This window comes from Oreochromis niloticus, linkage group LG1, assembly GCF_001858045.2.
Source record: "Oreochromis niloticus isolate F11D_XX linkage group LG1, O_niloticus_UMD_NMBU, whole genome shotgun sequence".
Classification (NCBI taxonomy): Eukaryota; Metazoa; Chordata; class Actinopteri; order Cichliformes; family Cichlidae; genus Oreochromis; species Oreochromis niloticus.
Genome location: NC_031965.2, coordinates 20,352,864 through 20,370,559, shown reverse-complemented (window position 1 = coordinate 20,370,559; position 17,696 = coordinate 20,352,864). Strand labels below are relative to the sequence as shown.

At 42.3% G+C, this 17,696-nt stretch overlaps 1 protein-coding gene across 1 annotated transcript; it reads right to left on the bottom strand.

Annotated features, from left to right (window-relative positions):
* Positions 1-7,355: 7,355 nt before the first annotated feature.
* swap70a (switching B cell complex subunit SWAP70a) lies at positions 7,356-17,696 on the bottom strand. Its single transcript, XM_003442284.5, has 12 exons — positions 17,504-17,696; positions 15,372-15,512; positions 13,744-13,917; positions 13,434-13,658; positions 13,020-13,166; positions 12,797-12,905; positions 12,429-12,610; positions 11,629-11,736; positions 11,029-11,195; positions 10,577-10,775; positions 9,973-10,069; positions 7,356-9,299 (listed from the first exon to the last, which is right to left on the bottom strand). The coding sequence occupies exons 1-12, from the start codon at positions 17,597-17,599 to the stop codon at positions 9,181-9,183; spliced, it is 1,764 nt and encodes a 587-aa protein (XP_003442332.1). The 5' UTR covers positions 17,600-17,696; the 3' UTR covers positions 7,356-9,180.

The following is a 17,696-nucleotide window of genomic DNA, read 5'->3' as shown; positions in this document are numbered from 1 at the left end:
CCTGTTCCTTTTGTGCTCATATATTTTTCTACCTAGTGGTGAAGTAACGGCAGGATTAAATGATGACCATTTCTAATTTTGAACTTTCTAATCTGAACATGTGCATCAGATTAGTGGGGCCTTAAAATGGCATTGGGCATTGAGTCTGTTGGGTCCCTGGGGAAAAATTCACAGATGGCCCCTGCAGCCAGTGTTTTATCACCAATATCTCTTAATATAATGATCACAGTCATATGTACAATCAGATAACTATATGCAGTAATTGACTTAGGGGTAGATTCATGGGTCACCTGCGCAACCTAGTGAGCTAAACCAGCACTCAGTGTGTTAGAAACTGACACCACCAGCAACAAGCGTCTTATAAAAGGACATTTTCTAAAAAGTGCATGTTTATCTGTGGAAGCAATGCCCGAGTCCAAGTGGACTCTACTGAAAACCTTCTGTGTGTTTTCAGCCTGCTGGCCACCAAGTTTCTCGATGAGCATCTCTTCTGTTGCCATCTTGGTTCTAAAAAAATCTCGTTGGGCAATGATATTGCAATTTTATCACAGACAAACCTCCATTTCGAAACACGGCATCTCCAAGATTGACAACACAGACTTGAGTTTTAATTCTATATGAACGAAATGATTGATTGAGCCAGTAAACTCGGCAGCAAAGTCTTCACAGAGGTCGAGACAGAGACCAGTTTTTCCGTAGACTTGTGTATCGCCATCTGGTGGCCTTCAGTTAAAATGCAGGTGTTTAGGCACTGTGCATTGGATTGGATGCCACAGTGGAGCAGTGGTTAGCGCTGTTGCCTGAGAGCAAGAGTTCGGGGTTTAAATCCAGCCTGGGGGTTATCCATGTGGTTTTGTGGTGTGGTTTTTCCTCCTACAGTCTGAGATGCATGAGATCAAATTAGCTGATGATTCCTCTCGCCCTATCACAGCTAAGCAGAAGACGATGGCTAGATAGTAAAAGTTATGGTGTTCAAGTGTCTCTTTCAGCATTATATTTAATAGTAATTATCCACTCCACTAACTGCTGTGTTGCTTTTGTTCTCCTCCTCTTTTTCCTTCTGTCTTTCTTCAGTCTCAGTGGGATAACTCGTCTTCATTTTCACAGAATGGCTTTCACTGTTGTCATTAGGTTTGTTTAAACAGAATCATTCACGCTACTTTCAGCTGGAGAGAATGCAGTCAGGTGGGGCCCCCTTAAGGGAGTCAGGTTTCTCCTATTTGTGCAATATGCAGACTTTGCACTTTGCCACTTCTGCACTAGTTTAAACTTTGTTAACCCCATGCCCCCTAGACTTCAAGCAGTTGCCTGCCTCGTCTGGATGGAAGTGGTGCCTCTGGGACTGGTGAAAAAATAATAAATAGAAACTCACCCTGAGTAATCCCACAGTCTTGCCAAAAATGAATGTATGAACTAGGCACCCACATTGGCTCAGGTACACTTGGCCTCGAGCTGAGACTGAACTCACACTGTCAGTAAGAGTTCACAATCAGCTGCAATTTCCAAGAGGAGCACTACTGACTCTCTGTAAGCTCATCTTATTAGTATTTTTGTTTTGTTTATTTGTTTTATTTTATTATTTGCATCATTATCTGAGTGGGTATTATGCTGAGGCGAAGAGGAGGTGGAGGCCAGGTTATTGAACCGCAGGAGAAGAAGGAGGAGTGGAAAATGCAAAGGGACGGGGAAAGACCCAGGAGACCCCAAAGTGTGCTGAAGACCCGGGGCCAAAATCTCGATGACAACTGTGTTTCGCAAGCAGAGGGAAGACTGAATGCTCATAGCCAAATGGGGGTATTCCTTTACCAATGCAATACCAATACCTTTTTTTTGAATTATGGATATGTTTGCACTGAATCAAGGTGACATTGTAGTAAATAGACAAACTCCAATCTGTGCATCAGGAGCAGCTAAGGCTTCAATTTCTTACCCAAAGATACTTTGATATGCAAGTTGGAGGAGTCAATCTCACATAGAAACCTCTGAGCCCTGACTGCTCCTAATTGTCAGCAGGGGCATTTTTGGTTTGGTTTGTCAGGGTTTTAGGACATCGAAGAGGAAAATAATGTTTTAAATCAAGTGATTTATGTGTAACCATGGAGTAAAGTGAGTCAGAGCCTTTTGATTTACTTCAGCCAGATTCTTTTCAACCCATGTTAAAAAAAAATAGTGTTTAAATTTGTTATTTTGTTCCAGTCTTCCGAAGCTTTCCTTTCCTCTTTTTCCTTTCCCTTCACTCACCAGCCAGTCGAAGCAGATGGCTGCCCCACCCTGAGTCTGGCTCTGCCGGTTTCTTATTCTTAAAAGGGAGTTCTTCCTTCCCAGTGTCGCCAAGTGCTGGCTCATAGGAGATCGTCTGGTTGTTAGAGCTCCCACTCTAATCATGTCAGGTCAGATATAAATCGCCTGCCATTTTTTTATGTCTCCTCACATTTACACCATCCATCTGTCATAAGTGTCCGAAAAACAATGACTCAGAGTTTACTTTATTGTGTAACTGGTTTGTATTCTCAGACAATGTTTACCAAAGGAATATTTTTGGGTTTGTATGTAGAAGCTAAGCAGCCAGCAGAGTAAGACTGGATTGTCTGCCATCTGCTAGCTAGTGATGATTTCTCTGTTAGCTGAAGCTCATATTTATCTGGATTACAGCTGAAAAAAAGAAAGGTCAAACTTTCCCCTCACAGGATTCCTGAGAGAAAGCATCCCCTCCCCGAAAAGAACATGGCAGCACAATTTAAGTTTGGTTTGCTGAGATGCAACTTTGCACAAGTCTTCTGGAACAATGTCCTTTGGATAGACGAGACCAAAATGGAGACGTCTGGCCGTCATGCACAGTGAATTGCACAGAGAACCAAATACAGCAGTACAAACACCTCATACAAATCTACAAGCATGATAATGGAGAGTGGAGGATTTGGGGCTTGTTTTACAGCCACAGGCCTTCGGCACCTGGCCGTCATTGAGTCGACTGAGAACTTCTCTTTATTTAAAGCATCCGGGAGTCAAATGTGAGGCCATCTGTCTGACTGCTACAGCTGGTCTGAACTGAGTTATGCAGCAGCAGCAAATCTACAACAGAATGGCTGAAAAAGAAAAGAACCAAGGTGCTGCAGTGGTCCAATCAAAGTCGAGGCCTCAACCTGACTGAAATCCTGTGGAGGGACCTTAAAAGAGCTGTGCATAAACAAATCAAGCCTCAATGAACTGAAGCAACATTATAAGGAAGAGTGGGGTGTCAGAGAGTCCTGTGAAAACTTTCCATGTAACTGTTAAAGTGGTTTGGTTAATAAAGGTTATCTTATCTTATCTTATCTTATCTTATCTTATCTTAACACATGGCAATCGAGTCCTAGCACGCGCAGTATGTTCCCTTCAGGATAAACAAAAATAGATTTGGTCATCTTCTGGCTTTTCATTTAGCACTCGGCATTTTAACTTCTTCTGTACTCTGGTTTTATGACTTATTATCTGTGATAAGGTGATTGCTAACACACCACAATCATATGATGAATTTCATAGGTTTGTAAACAGGTTTTCTAGAAGTACAGTGAGTACTGAATGCTGACCTTAGCAGTGAGTTCAAGGTAAAAAAACAAAGCTGCTCATCATTTGCTGTCGTGTCACACATAGGATAGAGTCATAGGATACAGGAAGAACTATTTGTAATTTCTGTCCTCATGTGAGCACCTCATCTTCAATAAAGGATTTCCTATCAATGAGCAGTAATCAGACACCCCTTCAACTGATGTTTTCTGCTCTGAGCCAGCAACAGGGCTTGGAGAGGATGATGATGATCTATCTCTCACTTGCCAACAATGAATATGGGACTGGGCAGGAGCCCCAGCTCAGGCGCTGTGGCGCCTGGTTGGCGGTGCAGAACAGGACTCCTGTGGTCCCTCGAAGGTTTGATTCAGAGAGGAAGCTGAGGTCAAAAGAAGAGCGGTGAGGCACTTTTTTGGAGGGAAGTGGTGAGTATTTGTCAAGCAATGCAATCTCCCAGCTGGCTTGTACTGGCAGCAGGTGCAGAGCTGCAGCAGGCCAACATCTGGACAGAGTCTATGACACATCATATTTAGCATTTTGCTTTGGGTAAGGGGATTAGGACCTCGGCCCGCTAATACTGGGACGCAGCGGAAGTTATCCAGCAAGATTGTGTGGAATGGCATGATTGGAATCATCTTCTCCAGAGATAAAAATGGGGGTTTTACTTCCTTAAGACCGGATTGCACCAAATTCATGCACATCAGTTGAATAAGTATTTTAGGATGAAAACTCCAAGCTGTTATATAACGATAGCATGAGGTGGTGTGCATTACTGCCTGTGCAAGCGATTTCTTTCTCGAAGTTTGAGACAAATTACTGATGAAAGCCTCTATTACCCCTACAAGCAGCAGTGTTTTAAATGCATTGCTGTGTAACAGTGATATTGTGTAACTTGGCTGCATGTGTCTTGAGTTCACTGTGATTAGTCTTGGTTGGCTGGAAGCGTGCTGCTTCCACATCAAAAGTGGTCTATAAATTAAACATTGCACGTATCTGTTGGTTTTGGATCGCGCTCTTCGTGTTTAGTCACAGCTGCAGTAAATGCTTCTTGTCCGATAAAACATCTCCAGAAATAAGCTGATTGGCTTTTCTGCAGGCCCCAAAAATACCCCAGTGACAGATGATCCTGATTTATTTTATTGCTCCTCCAAGGCTAATATCCATGTAGCCCTGTGGCTGCAATGAATGCCTGCTATGTAGCAATTTTTACATGAATGTCATGTCATGTAGGCAACTTGAGAGTTCATTCACCGCTGCTGGGGGTCCTTCCCGCTTCACAAACTTGCGGGCCTCTCTGCGGGCACCTGCTCCAAAATTCAGCAGAACACTTCCAAACGCTGATCTCACTTAGCTTGACACACATCATCGAGTCCCACCCTTGGAAATCAGGGTGATGTCAACTGCGGGCAGCACATGGGGGTCTAGATTATCCAGTGCATGAATCAACCGAGCTCCAGATGATCTTATCCAGACACCGCCCACTCATCCATGAATAGAAAAGCACAATAAACATTTGATTTGTATCATTAAGGGCTGGTGTTTGCTTTCGTGACTGTTTCTTTGGCCCATTTTGAGTGATTTATCTGAGGCCCTGATGTTTTTCACTTGCCTGTGTAAGTGACCCACAGTTTCTCTCTGCAGCTGAACCCTGAGCCCATTCGGCTATAGAAGCGCTCAGGGCTGAGGTCACTGTGGGAAGCCATCTAACCCAGAAAACAAGCATCTGCCAGACATTTTTTCACCAGCAGACAATCCCATAAAATGTTCCAGTTTCAAATCAGTCTCTATGAGGGCGTTTTGGACAGGAATCAGATGGATTGGTTATGGGCATTAGGGTGCTATTCGAACACATGAGCTTGAGGGTGAGACAGCTAGAGATAGCCTTTACTTGGAATGCAGAGGGCTTGTGCAATTTAGCTACGGAGATGAGAAACTCACAATTCTGAGAATAGTATTTGCAATAAAAAGCAGCACATTTTTCTCAGATTCTGAGATATAAATACCTCTTAAAAACAAATGTGGACACCAAATCTGTTTATCACACAGCAAACCCTGTTGATCGTATATCATCATGCAAGACACCCATAAAAGCAGAGTCTGTGTTGTGTTTAGTTGTGTTTAGTTTTTTTTCTACAATCCTACTTACATTATTAGCTCAGAGCCTTGACTGATCTGTTTCTGCACCTGATCTTATCAGTGACCTGCCAGTATAGAGAGATGTGCACGGTGCTGACTGTTAGACCAGTGTATGAATGCAGGTCGTTATCTCATCTCCTGAACTCAAAATGAACTCCCCGTTTCCTTTCAGAAGGACAAATGAAGGTGAGTTGCTTTTTTACTGGAAACTATAAACGTGCATTGTGCAGGCCAGAGACAAACAAGTGCCCGAAATGACAGTTTGATGCCGAAACAATGTTCCTGCAATGCTGTCTCTCTTTTCACTGAAACATGAGGATGAAGAAGACAAAGGTGAGTAGTACGTGTAGGAACAGTGGTTCTTTGTTGCACAAACTGATGTGTTTTGACACCGAGATCCAGACCTCACCGCTGCATGTCACGTGCATCAAGTGATTCATCTTCTTTAGTGGTTACTGGAACAATGAAGTCATGTTGTAAAGCACCTACAAGACCTGTTACACGATCAGACAGGTAACCAGGCCAAGCGCTGATCCAAAGCATTCTCTCTGATATTCATTTCGGCGTCTGCACCAGCCAAAGTGGAAGTTTCTGGAGTGATGCTGCGGCTGATAGTCGGCCCGCTGCGTGACACTCAATCTGCAGCTCAATCTGGCAAATCAGATCAATGCATCCAATCTGCATTGCTTTTCAAGAAGTCTGAATGAAGCTACCTAACTGAAAAGGGTAGGGATAAAAAAACAACACCAACAACAATAAATGGGTTCTGTTATTGTGTACTGTTTGTTTGTGTAGTCAGGCACTGGCTCCATGTGGTGTCAAAGAATCGCAGCTGAGTGAGAACGACATGCAATTAAACTAATGTCTTTGCTACCTTTGGCAGTAGTTTGCTCAGAGTCCAATTAAATTCATATTTGGGTAGTGACTCAGGTAGTTCAGTAACTTTATCTCTATTTTGAATCAGGGATGCCTGAAACTACAAACGGTTTTGGGCCGTATTATTTCACTTTTACTTTCCACGCCCTATTATTGTTTTCGTGCTGAAAGCTGTGAAGGCATGCCCAGGTGATGTGCTCACCAGGCTGCTCAGCATTCGTGGAAGAACTGGCAATGCTCCGGGCTCACTCACCAGTAAAGCCTCCCAATCCCACCCTGAAGAAGAATCACTATGGCAATACCTAATACAAATACATGATATAATATGACATATGCCCGATATACAAGTCCAGACTAACTAAATACAAAAGGAAAGCTGAAATTCCCGTGATTTCCTTTAAATGGAAGGTTTTTAGGGGGGTTGTCACAGTAAAATCGTTTTTTCTAAGTGGTCTCAACGACTAAATATCTCCTCCCTGAGTAGTTTTGCTGTTTCTCTAACAGCCAAAATAACATTTTTACAGTGACAGCAGGCTTATTCTTTACAAGCAACAACCATGAGGAGTTCAAGTTACACGGCTCCGCTTAAGCCTGAGCAGTCCCAGTTTAAAGCTCCCGTCCCTCCTCAGCGTATGACTGAGGATCGTGTTCATCTGCTGACACCTGCTGGATGTTGTTCAGTATGACTGCAATCAAGTAGAAAATGTAAAGCTTGTTGGGTTCTTTAGTTACTTTTCTACATTTATTTGTAGAAAGCCTCCTCTCAAACTGTGAAATGAGAACAGCCTTGTCCACAGTCGTGAAAAAAATGCTTTAATTTGTTGGTTATAACAGACACAATTAACTCATCTAGAGTTAATGACCTGGGACAATATAGCAAACATTTCTGCCCACATATCCTCCTAAATCTTAGTAAAAAAAACAAAACAAAACAAAAAACTCTTTTTCCTTCTATGTTAAAATAAGTCTTCTAACAAGTCAAAATATTAAAAAAAAAAAAAAAGCAAAGTACTAACATGAAATACAGCACATGAGATGAGAATAAAATCTAAATAAAATCTAAAACGGAAAACTCAACTGAATAAAATAAAAAGGTGGATGTTAACCTGTGATCAAATTATCTCAGCTCATCACCTCTTTTAATCACCTCTCAGGAGATGGTTGTTATTAAATTGGAGAATCTTTTTCCAAGGTAACAAATAAACGTCTGAGGCTTGGATTTGATTTTTGTTACAGAAGAAAATTACTCAAAGCTCTACATCTACAAGTCAACCAGAGAAGTAAACCAGTTTTTACATTTTCATGTGGTTTGGTGAGCTCATGTTATCAAGCGCCTTTAGACTTGTGACATTTCATTACAGTCAGAGGCTGTGAAAGAAATCACTGCCTGTTCACTACTTTACCTACTTTTTCTGTCTGCCATGTTTGAGTGTGTTCATTTAGTCTTTAATTGTAGACACTGGGATAAAAAGTAGAGTAGAAGAGTAACTTGTTTGCATCCTAAAAGCAAACCCACGATCATTGGACAATAAAATGAGGACGCATACCTTTGCGTGACAGGAGCTGACACAGAGGACTTAAAATTAAGATGATACATACGGGGAAAAAAGAAAAAACACCCTTTTACATATCGGGACATACTAAAATTAATATTCCTTAGGTCTTAAAATGAGGCAAATACAACCTCAGATGCACAACAGCACGTAAACCGTTACATCGTGTCATTATTCATTTAACAACCAGCAGCAGCCAGATGCTGAAAGTAAAATGCACTTGATTAACTGATGGGCAGCAAGTGTGAGCACCTCTATAAAAGCGGAGGCTTTCAGGCTTGCACTGCAACCAAGAGACCTGCACATCTTGCAGTTATTGAGCCGACTATGAACTCCTCTAAGCACATTTTAAGACTAGTTCCTGTTAAATAAATAATGACAAGATGTAATCTGTCGTGTGCTGTTGTTCATCCCAGGTTGTATTTATCTAATTTTATGACTTGGCAAAGACTACATTTTATTTTATTATGTGCAGATAAGTAAAAGTTTCGAATTTAAAAGCAGGATTCTTTCTTCAACTCTTAACTATTACACGAACTATGTAGTACAGTAATACTCACTGTGAGCCACATATAGGCCACTTTGATCTTGTAGTATGAAATAGCAATGGGAAAAGCTTTAAAACTTATGAAAACACAGTTAAAAGGTCCAAATCTATGCACTCTTTCATATTTTCCAAAGTTGTCCAGCAGCCTGAATTGGAGTCTTTGTCTTTGGGGCCTTATGTTTGAAACTCCTGCTGTACAGGATGCCAGTAATTTGCAAAATAAACAAGTTAAAGAGTGTGCACCTATTTTCAGTGTTGTAGAATATATTTAAAATGTCATCATTTGCAGTTAATGGTAGTAAATACAGTCAAATTAATCTGGATTTATCTGTGAAATGGGCCATTAGCATCAACATTTATGTCAAGTTGTGAGCATTTTATTATTTGTATTGTTTTTTAGGTATATGATTACCTGGCCTCCAAAAAAAGGCTATCACTGATAGTGTTTCTTATACAGAAACTAGCAAAGCAGTGAACAGTCGGGTGACTTCGGACACAAACACTGAATTATTCATGTATAAATCACTGAGTCTGAGCTCCCTGGTTCTTACGCTCCTGCCACAACTTCTTCTTCAGATCCAGCTCAGTGTCAGTGAACGATGCAGGACCCCAGTTAGTGATCCTCTGCGGTTCTTTGTGACCTAAAAGAGAGGGTCAAAAGAAAAGGGATGAAAAAATTATAGCGAGATGTACTCACAAACCGATCGCTGGTGTTCCTCTTTTTTTCTGCCGAGTAAGAGAAAACATTTGTGCCACGGGCGTCAAACTCATTTTATACAGCTTAGTGTGAGCTTAGCTCTGCTAGTCTGTTGCATAACCACTGAATGATTCCACATTCTGATAAAGGGCTTTCAGAAAATATTAATGAACCATCCATTTGCAAAACTGACAAAGAGCAACCTGAGATTATTTCAACAACATTTTTTAGTGTTTCGACATTCAGTCAGTCCACTGACACTACAAATAAATGCTTCTGTCATAAATCGAGGGCTCCTTGGCTAAGCCGCCTTACATCGGTGTGGTCTGGCATGCCGCGGGTAATTTCTTTATTACCAAGAGTGCCGTAAAACTGACAACGACTCAGACCTCTGGCTCGGACTAAATTAACAGTTCAGAGAACCGTTCTCATAACACGACCCATTCTTAATGTCTTGTCCTGCTGCAAAACACAGAGAAGAGTCCCCAGATTTTTCCATACTTCTCTACAATGTGAGAGCTCGCCAGTCATTCAGCAGGCTGGACTGAAGTCTTAGACGATGCTACCTCTGGCCGGTGGAAATGGAAATGAAATTTATAAACGAAAAGCCCTCCTACCTGGCTGGATAAGACGCACCAGCCCCTCGTGCTTGGCCACCTTGTCTTTCCAAGTCTTAGTCTTGTTAGCTGCTCGCTCAAGTTTCCTCGTCACTGCCTGTATGTGAGGTAGGAAAACAGAGGTGTTTTATATGATTAACTGTTTCTGTTCCCAAAACAACAGATTTTCAAGTGAATCTGTTTTTTGTTAGGAGACAGAGTTCGAGATGTGCATGTGCAGAGGAAGGATAGTGGATATATTGTATAAAGGATGTTGACAGTGGGGCTGCCAGGCAGGAGGAAAGGAGAAGGAGACCACAGGGAAGATTCATGGAGGTAGTGAAGGAGGGTTGATGTGACAGAAGAGGAAAAGAGTGATCAGATGGAGGCAGATGATCCTCTGCGGCGACCCCTAGGGGGACCCGCAAGAAGAAGAGGAGGAAGAAGAAGATAATCTTATCACAAGCTTTCCCATTTGGCCTTTACTGGGGGTCAAGATCATGCATGAACAAATACTGTAAGTAATGCATTATGTTTTTTAATCTTATTTTAAGGACGCTTGATCAGACAGTAAGGATATACGCAGTTCTGTGAGATACATGGCCTCTGTCTTCTGAAAGCTGACCTCATATTGCTTCACTGCTCCCTGCCGCTCCCTCTGCAGCCTCTCCAGCTGCTGCACGGCTGCTTGCAGGTCTCTCTCCTTGGCCAGCTGCTCGGCCATTAGCTCCTGCTTCTCTGCCTCGGTCTGAGACAGCGCCCTCTGCTGCTGCTGTTGGATCCGCTCCAGTTCTGCCCTCTTGGCTGCCTCCTTTTCCAGCAGGCTACACATGAACACACACCAAGCATTCCTAAGATATTGTTTTCACTTTTAACAGATGGATGGATGGAAAATCAAATAAAATGACCACGTAACCACAAAGTGACTGAGTTAAAAACTAGTAGCAGCCTTGGTAAGACTTCAGGTCTGTTAATTGGGTTCACACTGGCTCAAACAGGGAGCTGACATCACCAGATTTACTTCCTGTATGTATCCACATGCCGTGTAGCATGTGTGTGGGGGCGTGTTTTCGAGACCTGGCCTGCAGCTTCCGCATGGCCTCCTCATCCTGCTTGGCCTGCCTCTCATCCTCTAAGGCCTCCTCCAGCCGGTGGTACATATCCTCCAGCTCTCTGACGCGTTGCAGGTACTGCTCCAGTTCACTGGACTTCTGGGCCACCTGCTCCTCCATCTGCTGACGCACCTGAATGAGTCAAGACACAAACACACGCACAGTCATCCACATTTTTAATCAATGGGCTCTTTCACTCAGAGCAATTATCTACACGTCAACTGTTAGTATGCTCTACTGCAAAATAAATAGTCTTTTATTGCTCTACAAAGGCATTTGTCTGTCTTGTTTTTCAACTTGGGGGGATGATTAACTTGTTGGCTCATCTGACACTAAGACCAAAGATGACTCAGCATCATGCGATGGATAATTTGAGCTTTCTTTTAGCCTTTGTTTCCCTTAAAATACAGACGACTGATGATGACTTAATCAGACACTCAAAACAAAGAGACAGAAAGTCACCGTTTACCGGACACATTTCTTTTTCTTTTTTTTTACTTAGAAAAAAATATACATAAAACTGTGTCACCACGCAATCAGTTGTTGTGAGAGGCACACTAGTTACCATCTTCTCTCTCTCCATGTCCAGTCTGTAGCGATCCTGCAGATCTAACTGAGTCTGCTTCCTCCTCTGCTCCTCCAGCGCCGCTTTAGCCGCAGCCTCTTCCATTTTCTGCAAAACCCCCAAAAAAGAGGAAAGAGCTGCTTGACTGGAAGCCACATTAGCCTGCAGGGAAGTCCTTGACTGGTTTTACTTAAAGTTGAACTTCACACAAGTAATGCTAGCATCTATTTCTAGTGCAATTAGCAATAGGTATATTTTGCTAAGTAACACCAGGGTGTGTTTGGCAAAACAATTTAAAAAAAGAGCCATCTGGCAGAGTAAAAGCAGAAGTGAGAAAGCATAACTTTTCTAAAGGTCTAAAAGAATCATACACCCAGGCCTGCCGCTGGATGCAGGTGTCCATGACTGATATGTTCACAACAGTAGTTTGCATAGCGGTTTTGTTTCCCTTTTTCACTGTGAGTGTCACATTAAACTCTCTGTGTTCTTTTAAAAAAACAAAACAGAATACATGGAAATAAATAGGAAGTGGACAGCAACACTGATTTTCTCTGGAACTTAAGTTACACTGTAGCAGTGCTTCAACACATTTCATTCTCTCCAGGACCCCAGAAACAACCCCCCAAAAAGAATCTATGTAGCATAAAACAGGCATGAGTTATATTTTGTTAGGTTTATAAAGGCTTAAATCTTCTAGGCTCTGTTCATTGAAGAGCAAATGTTACTGTAACCCAGGCAGTCGTAATTCTTTCTCCCGCATGACAGGGTTTTTAGAGTTTTTAGTTGACTTAAGCACAGACCATTCTCATGGCTTCCAGCTCTCTCTGTTTGCTCTCATTGGCCGCCTGGAGTTGCCTCATCCTCTCTGCCAGGTCGTCTTCCTCCACCTGCTGCCTCTGCCGGAGCTCCCGGCGCCTGAGCCGGGCCTCGCGGTGAGGAGACAGCAGCCCCAGCCTCAGCTGCTGGATGCACGTTTGAATAGCTGCCACAAGACAGAGTCACCGGCTGAATTATTCCCACGACATTTAGTCATTATGGATTTAACGTTGAGTCAGACACTGACATTCAAAAATTCAGAGGCAACATTAAAGAAAATGAAGAGACAGTGATGATGAGACCTTTTTATGATGAGGAAGTTACAGAGGGGTGGAAAATGATGAGTCAGTACCTTGAGTCCACTCCTGCTTCTTCTTTTTATCTGACGCACTGATCTCAAAGCTTTTGTCAGCACACTTTATAATAAAAAGGCATTTCTTCCCTTCTTTATCTGGCAGCGACTGCAGGAGAAAGAAATATTAGTCGCTGCTATGAAATTTCATCTATAGCGGATGCTCATTATTTTAAAGTCTTTCGTTTAAGGAACTTGTAGGACATGCAGCTCAGCTGTTTACCTCCACACAGCAGCTCTGGTCCAGAATTATGTCTCCTTTCTTCTCCTCGAGATCCTCACACACATAGTACGACAGTGAGGTGGGTCTGAGGACGAACCAGCGCTCGGTCCAGTTCTTCCTGACGTGCCCCTTTTTCATCATGTATCCCTTCAAAACACAGTGTAGGAAAGAACATATGAATACAGTAGGTACACTGGAAAGGTTAAAAAATGTCTTGCAAAGTGCGAGGGTTAGTGTAGCCAGTAGAGTTTGCAAAGCCAGATATGAGGGTAAATTTGCATTGAGGAAGCTGCCATTTTTATCTCAGTGGCAGCAAAACCGCAAAAGCTCACGGTTCAGAGAGATTTTAGACGGGAAATCTGAAGCTGCAAATATGAGAAATACACAGTATAACAGATCAACATCCTCTCTGACCTCCTTGAGAACGTCCAGTATGAGCTCATTGAAGACCTCATTGATGCCCATGGCCAGGATCTGGCGGTTTAAGCCTTTGCAGAAGTAACCCATTCCCACCAGTTCGATCAGCTCCCAGGCAGACAGGAAGTTCTTCGAGTTCTGACGCTGCTTATATTCTGCAAAGCTCTCTTTACTCCAAACAGTCCCCATGGCTTCTGTGAGTTTTCGCAGGAAGTACTCAATCTAAGGAGATATGTAGAAGCTTTACTTGAAACTCAGAGTTTCGGTAGAGGGAATGGTTAAACATTTCAGACTACGGGATCCTCACCTCTTCCATGACGATGACTAGCGGGTATCTGTCCTCTGACAGAAAGTTGAAAATGCACCACACTTTGAAAGCGTCATTATCTGAGATGAGCAAATGTTTTGTGTGTATATTTTTCTTGTAACAAAGTGTCCAGCACATCCTGTTGAACTCCATTATGTCGAAATCCCCACATACCTGCGATTAAAAATGCAGAATTCAGTCAGATTCAAAGTCGGAAGCACAAAGGATCAAGGGTTTCGTGTTTACAAATGCTAAGCAGGAGACTGCTTAGAGCTTTCAAAACCTCGAGTCTGCAGGATGTGAGGTGCAAACGTGATGTAATTAAATGCCTCATTTTTATTCAAGTCAGAGCCTACGAGAGAAAAGCGAGAAAACAGAGAGAAACCCGAGCAGTTTCCTGGCTCGGTTTTATCAAACTTTTATAAAATGCACATGTTTGTCGTGCGTTTGCCGCTTGCTAAGCTACAGAGCAAAGACACAAGGATCCACTTGTGCCAAGAGTACGTGAGGATGAAGCTCATTTTATTCACAGATTTCATTAACATTCATTAAACCATTATTGCATTGATTAAAAACAAAACACATTGCTACTCTGTGTGCACTGAGCAAAACAGACCATGATTAGTCATCGTTTTCAGTGCCACAAAACCGTGTGTGAAGTGTGTGTTGGCAGGTTTTTACTATCTTTATTGTGTAACTGACTACTTTTTTTTGCGTTTTTAATTTTCGTCCTACAAAGCCTTTTGAGGATTGTTCCTGGCAAAGTGTGATATCCAGTGTAAATAAAAGCTTTGGCACTTCTTAGTGTCGACAACACGATGCATCAAAGGGCCTGTTTGCAGTTAGCTTTAAAATGCATGACGGGTGAGCAGTTCACAAACGCACAGCATCAAAGACAATGAGCAATGTTATGTGAATACTCAAACCACTTAAGAGGGTGGGGTGACACATTTGACCATATGTCCTTTTTCTAGACATGTCATGCTTTGAGATGTATGCACACGTACAGTAGCTTATTAAGGTTTTAATTTAAAATTCCAGCCCATTGCATGGAGGGCCTTCAAGCAGGTGTTACGTGAGCACTAACAAAATATGAATACAACTTATCAGCTGGACAGCTTGGAGTCACGGGTGTAAATGACGATGTGGACCAGATGTTCGCTGATAAGACACATTTTAAAGCGTAAACAAGGTCAAAAACTGCTGAATACTAAGAATTTGTCATCAAACAGGATGACACATTTGTCATCCGAGTCTTGTCTCAGAAGCAGCATTCTTGCACAAGATGTTACAGTGAGTGAGTCAGAAACCCGTCATGTTAAAGTGAACACTCCATATTACAGATATTTTATTTTGGTGCATTACTGTCTTGACTGGAGAAGACAGTAGGGAGAGAAAGTGAGGGCAAATGATGCACAGGAAAGTGATCTGGGGCAGGCTTAAACCCAGGAGTCTGCAGAAGCCTCACCTGCTTAAGCCAGGTTCACAGTCATTGTTATTCAGCGAGCACTGAGAAACTGTTAACATGTCATAGTGTTTAACTGACCAACTTCTAGTTTTCACATCTCTTAGAAGTCTCAAGTATCCATACTGAGAACAACATTTGAACCAAGGCTCTTTGCTCCCACCTTGTCAAGAATAAACCTGTTGAGGTAAGGCATGTAGCCCTGGTTGGAGAGAGGCCCTTCATCGTTATCTTTGAAATGCTCCTCAAGGGCCACGGGGTCATGTGGGATCTTCATCACTGTGCACAGATTATGAGACAGCACCTGAAAAACACAACAAGAAATTGACAATAAACAAAGGACCAGTTGCTGTCAGGCTTTCTTGGATATTTTTATGGCAGTCTTGAAAGGTCTTTGGACATTGGCTGGTTTTTCACTCCTTTTTCATTCAGTCCTTGTACGAGACCATTTTAAGAAGATTTTTTTGTTTGTTGTTGTTTGCTAAGCCACTTACTGGTGACACATGACTCATTCAAGCATAAGGAAGGCTCTAAACTCAGTGTGTTGTGAACCAGTGTTGTGTCTACACCTAACAGACAACTTAGCAAAGAACCCATTTTAAATTGTAGCTTTAGGCACTTTGTTAATAGCGACCTGTCAGTGCCAGACCCAAAAAACTATCTACAGCACATCAGTATCTGAAAGTCATGTCCTTAAGAGAAAAGAAAAACATCAGTCTAGTTGATTCTTCTACTGTTTCCTGAAGCCTCATCAGAAATGGTCTCAGTGGACGGGTGGATATCAAGAAGCCGTTCTTAATGAAGGGAAACTACTAAAAATCTGTGGTAACAGATCTTATCGAGCGATGAATCCAGATTTGAAATGTATGTTTCAAACCGTCATCAGTATGTATGGAGCAGGCAAGGGGAGAGAGGTACAACAGTGAGTGTCTACAGTCATCTGTAACACAGGGTGGAGGCTCTGTGATTGTGTGAGCTGCATTTATCAACATAGAAAAAAAGCACCATCAGATTTGAATCTGTTACATGCAATATCATCTGAAAAGCATCTGATTGGCACTGGATTAATTGTTAAGAATGACAATAATCTCAAACACAATGCTAGTGCAGTAAAAGCATACCAAGGTGGATATGCTTGGATAGGACAGACACAATGAAACACTATGAATCATGGATTGGCCTCCCCAAAGCCTACACCTCAACATTATTAAAGCAGTGTGGGATCATCCTGACAGAGAACAGAAACAACGAAGAGCTTTAATTGTCCTTCAAGAAGCCTGGAGAGCTATTCCTGAAGACTTCTTAAAATAAATGGCAATAAAGCTGCGTGAGAGAGTTCAAGTTCAATTTGACTTTTAAGCTTGTTTGAATTTTATAAAATGTTTTTGCTTCCTATTCCGCATTTCCACGTATCATTGCGATTCAATAAATCGCTGCACCTATTTCCTATTTTCATCTCATAGCATAGCAAATTATACAAAGATGAGGGCCAGCTTTTGGACAGTACATTACCTCAACATATGTCAAATTACACTTCCTCAAAATAACCCACACGAGGTTAAATTAAAGGTTAGGCTTGGGCTCACAGTTGTCATGTTTGCAGACATACATGCAAAACACTGCTGACCAAGCGTTAACTCCAGTTCTTGAAGATAAACGTTCACTCCTCAGAATAAAGCTTGTCCCTGGTGATTAGTGCGACTGCGTTAATGCACCAGGGTACAAAAGGTTTTATGGCTTTGTGTGAATAGTTCAACAAGCAGTGCGTATAAATACATCTCCATAAATAGGGACTTTTTCAGTTTTCCTGGCTGTGCTGCAGTGTCCATATGTTAGAGATGAAAAACCCTGCAGGAGCCTTGAAGTCAGACAGTGTCTTTGTCAGGCTGGGCACACAGACAGCAGAGCCACCAGGCAAACAAACTTAGGCCCAGGCTGTCATACCGTAAAACACCACCTCTTTCTACAGTGGAGCAGCCTGAAACTGGAGTTTCTTTGACGGTAAGAGACCTTGATTATATGTTTAAGCCCAAGTTTGTAACAATCCCTGCACTCAGCATAATTTGTGATGGAAAGGGAAACACGTATAAAATTGAGTGAAAGTACACACATTTACTTTCACTAAGTTTTAACTAAGTAAAACCAACTCAGCCGCGTTTATCACACATAAAGTCAGAAAAAACAGTGAATACGGGAAGTGCCATTTATTCAGCGGTTATGTTGCTGAGTAAAAATAACGGCAGAGTTTAGGCTCTGAACTGGAAGGAGAAGGGGGGGAAAATAACCGAAACGCACCTTTAACTGAGACTTGGAGACTTTTCCACGCTGATCCACGTCCAGGGCTGTGAATGCGTGCCATATGGATTTCAAAAGCTCCTCTCGCAGCCACATCTTGTCCCTCAGCAGCACCGCAGGAGGTGTCTGTGTGTGTGTCCGTCCGTCTCCCTCTCTGCGTATGTTTGCGTGTTTGAAACTATCCGCCTCTCAG

Coding starts and splice junctions, on each gene's coding strand:
- swap70a (XM_003442284.5), bottom strand. CDS start 17,599: ATGTGGCTGCGAGAGGAGCTTTTGAAATCCATATGGCACGCATTCACA. Junction 11,737..12,428: donor AGCTGGAAGCCATGAGAATG/GTCTGTGCTTAA, acceptor GGGGTTTTGCAG/AAAATGGAAGAGGCTGCGGC. Junction 11,196..11,628: donor ACATGGAGAGAGAGAAGATG/GTAACTAGTGTG, acceptor TGACTCATTCAG/GTGCGTCAGCAGATGGAGGA.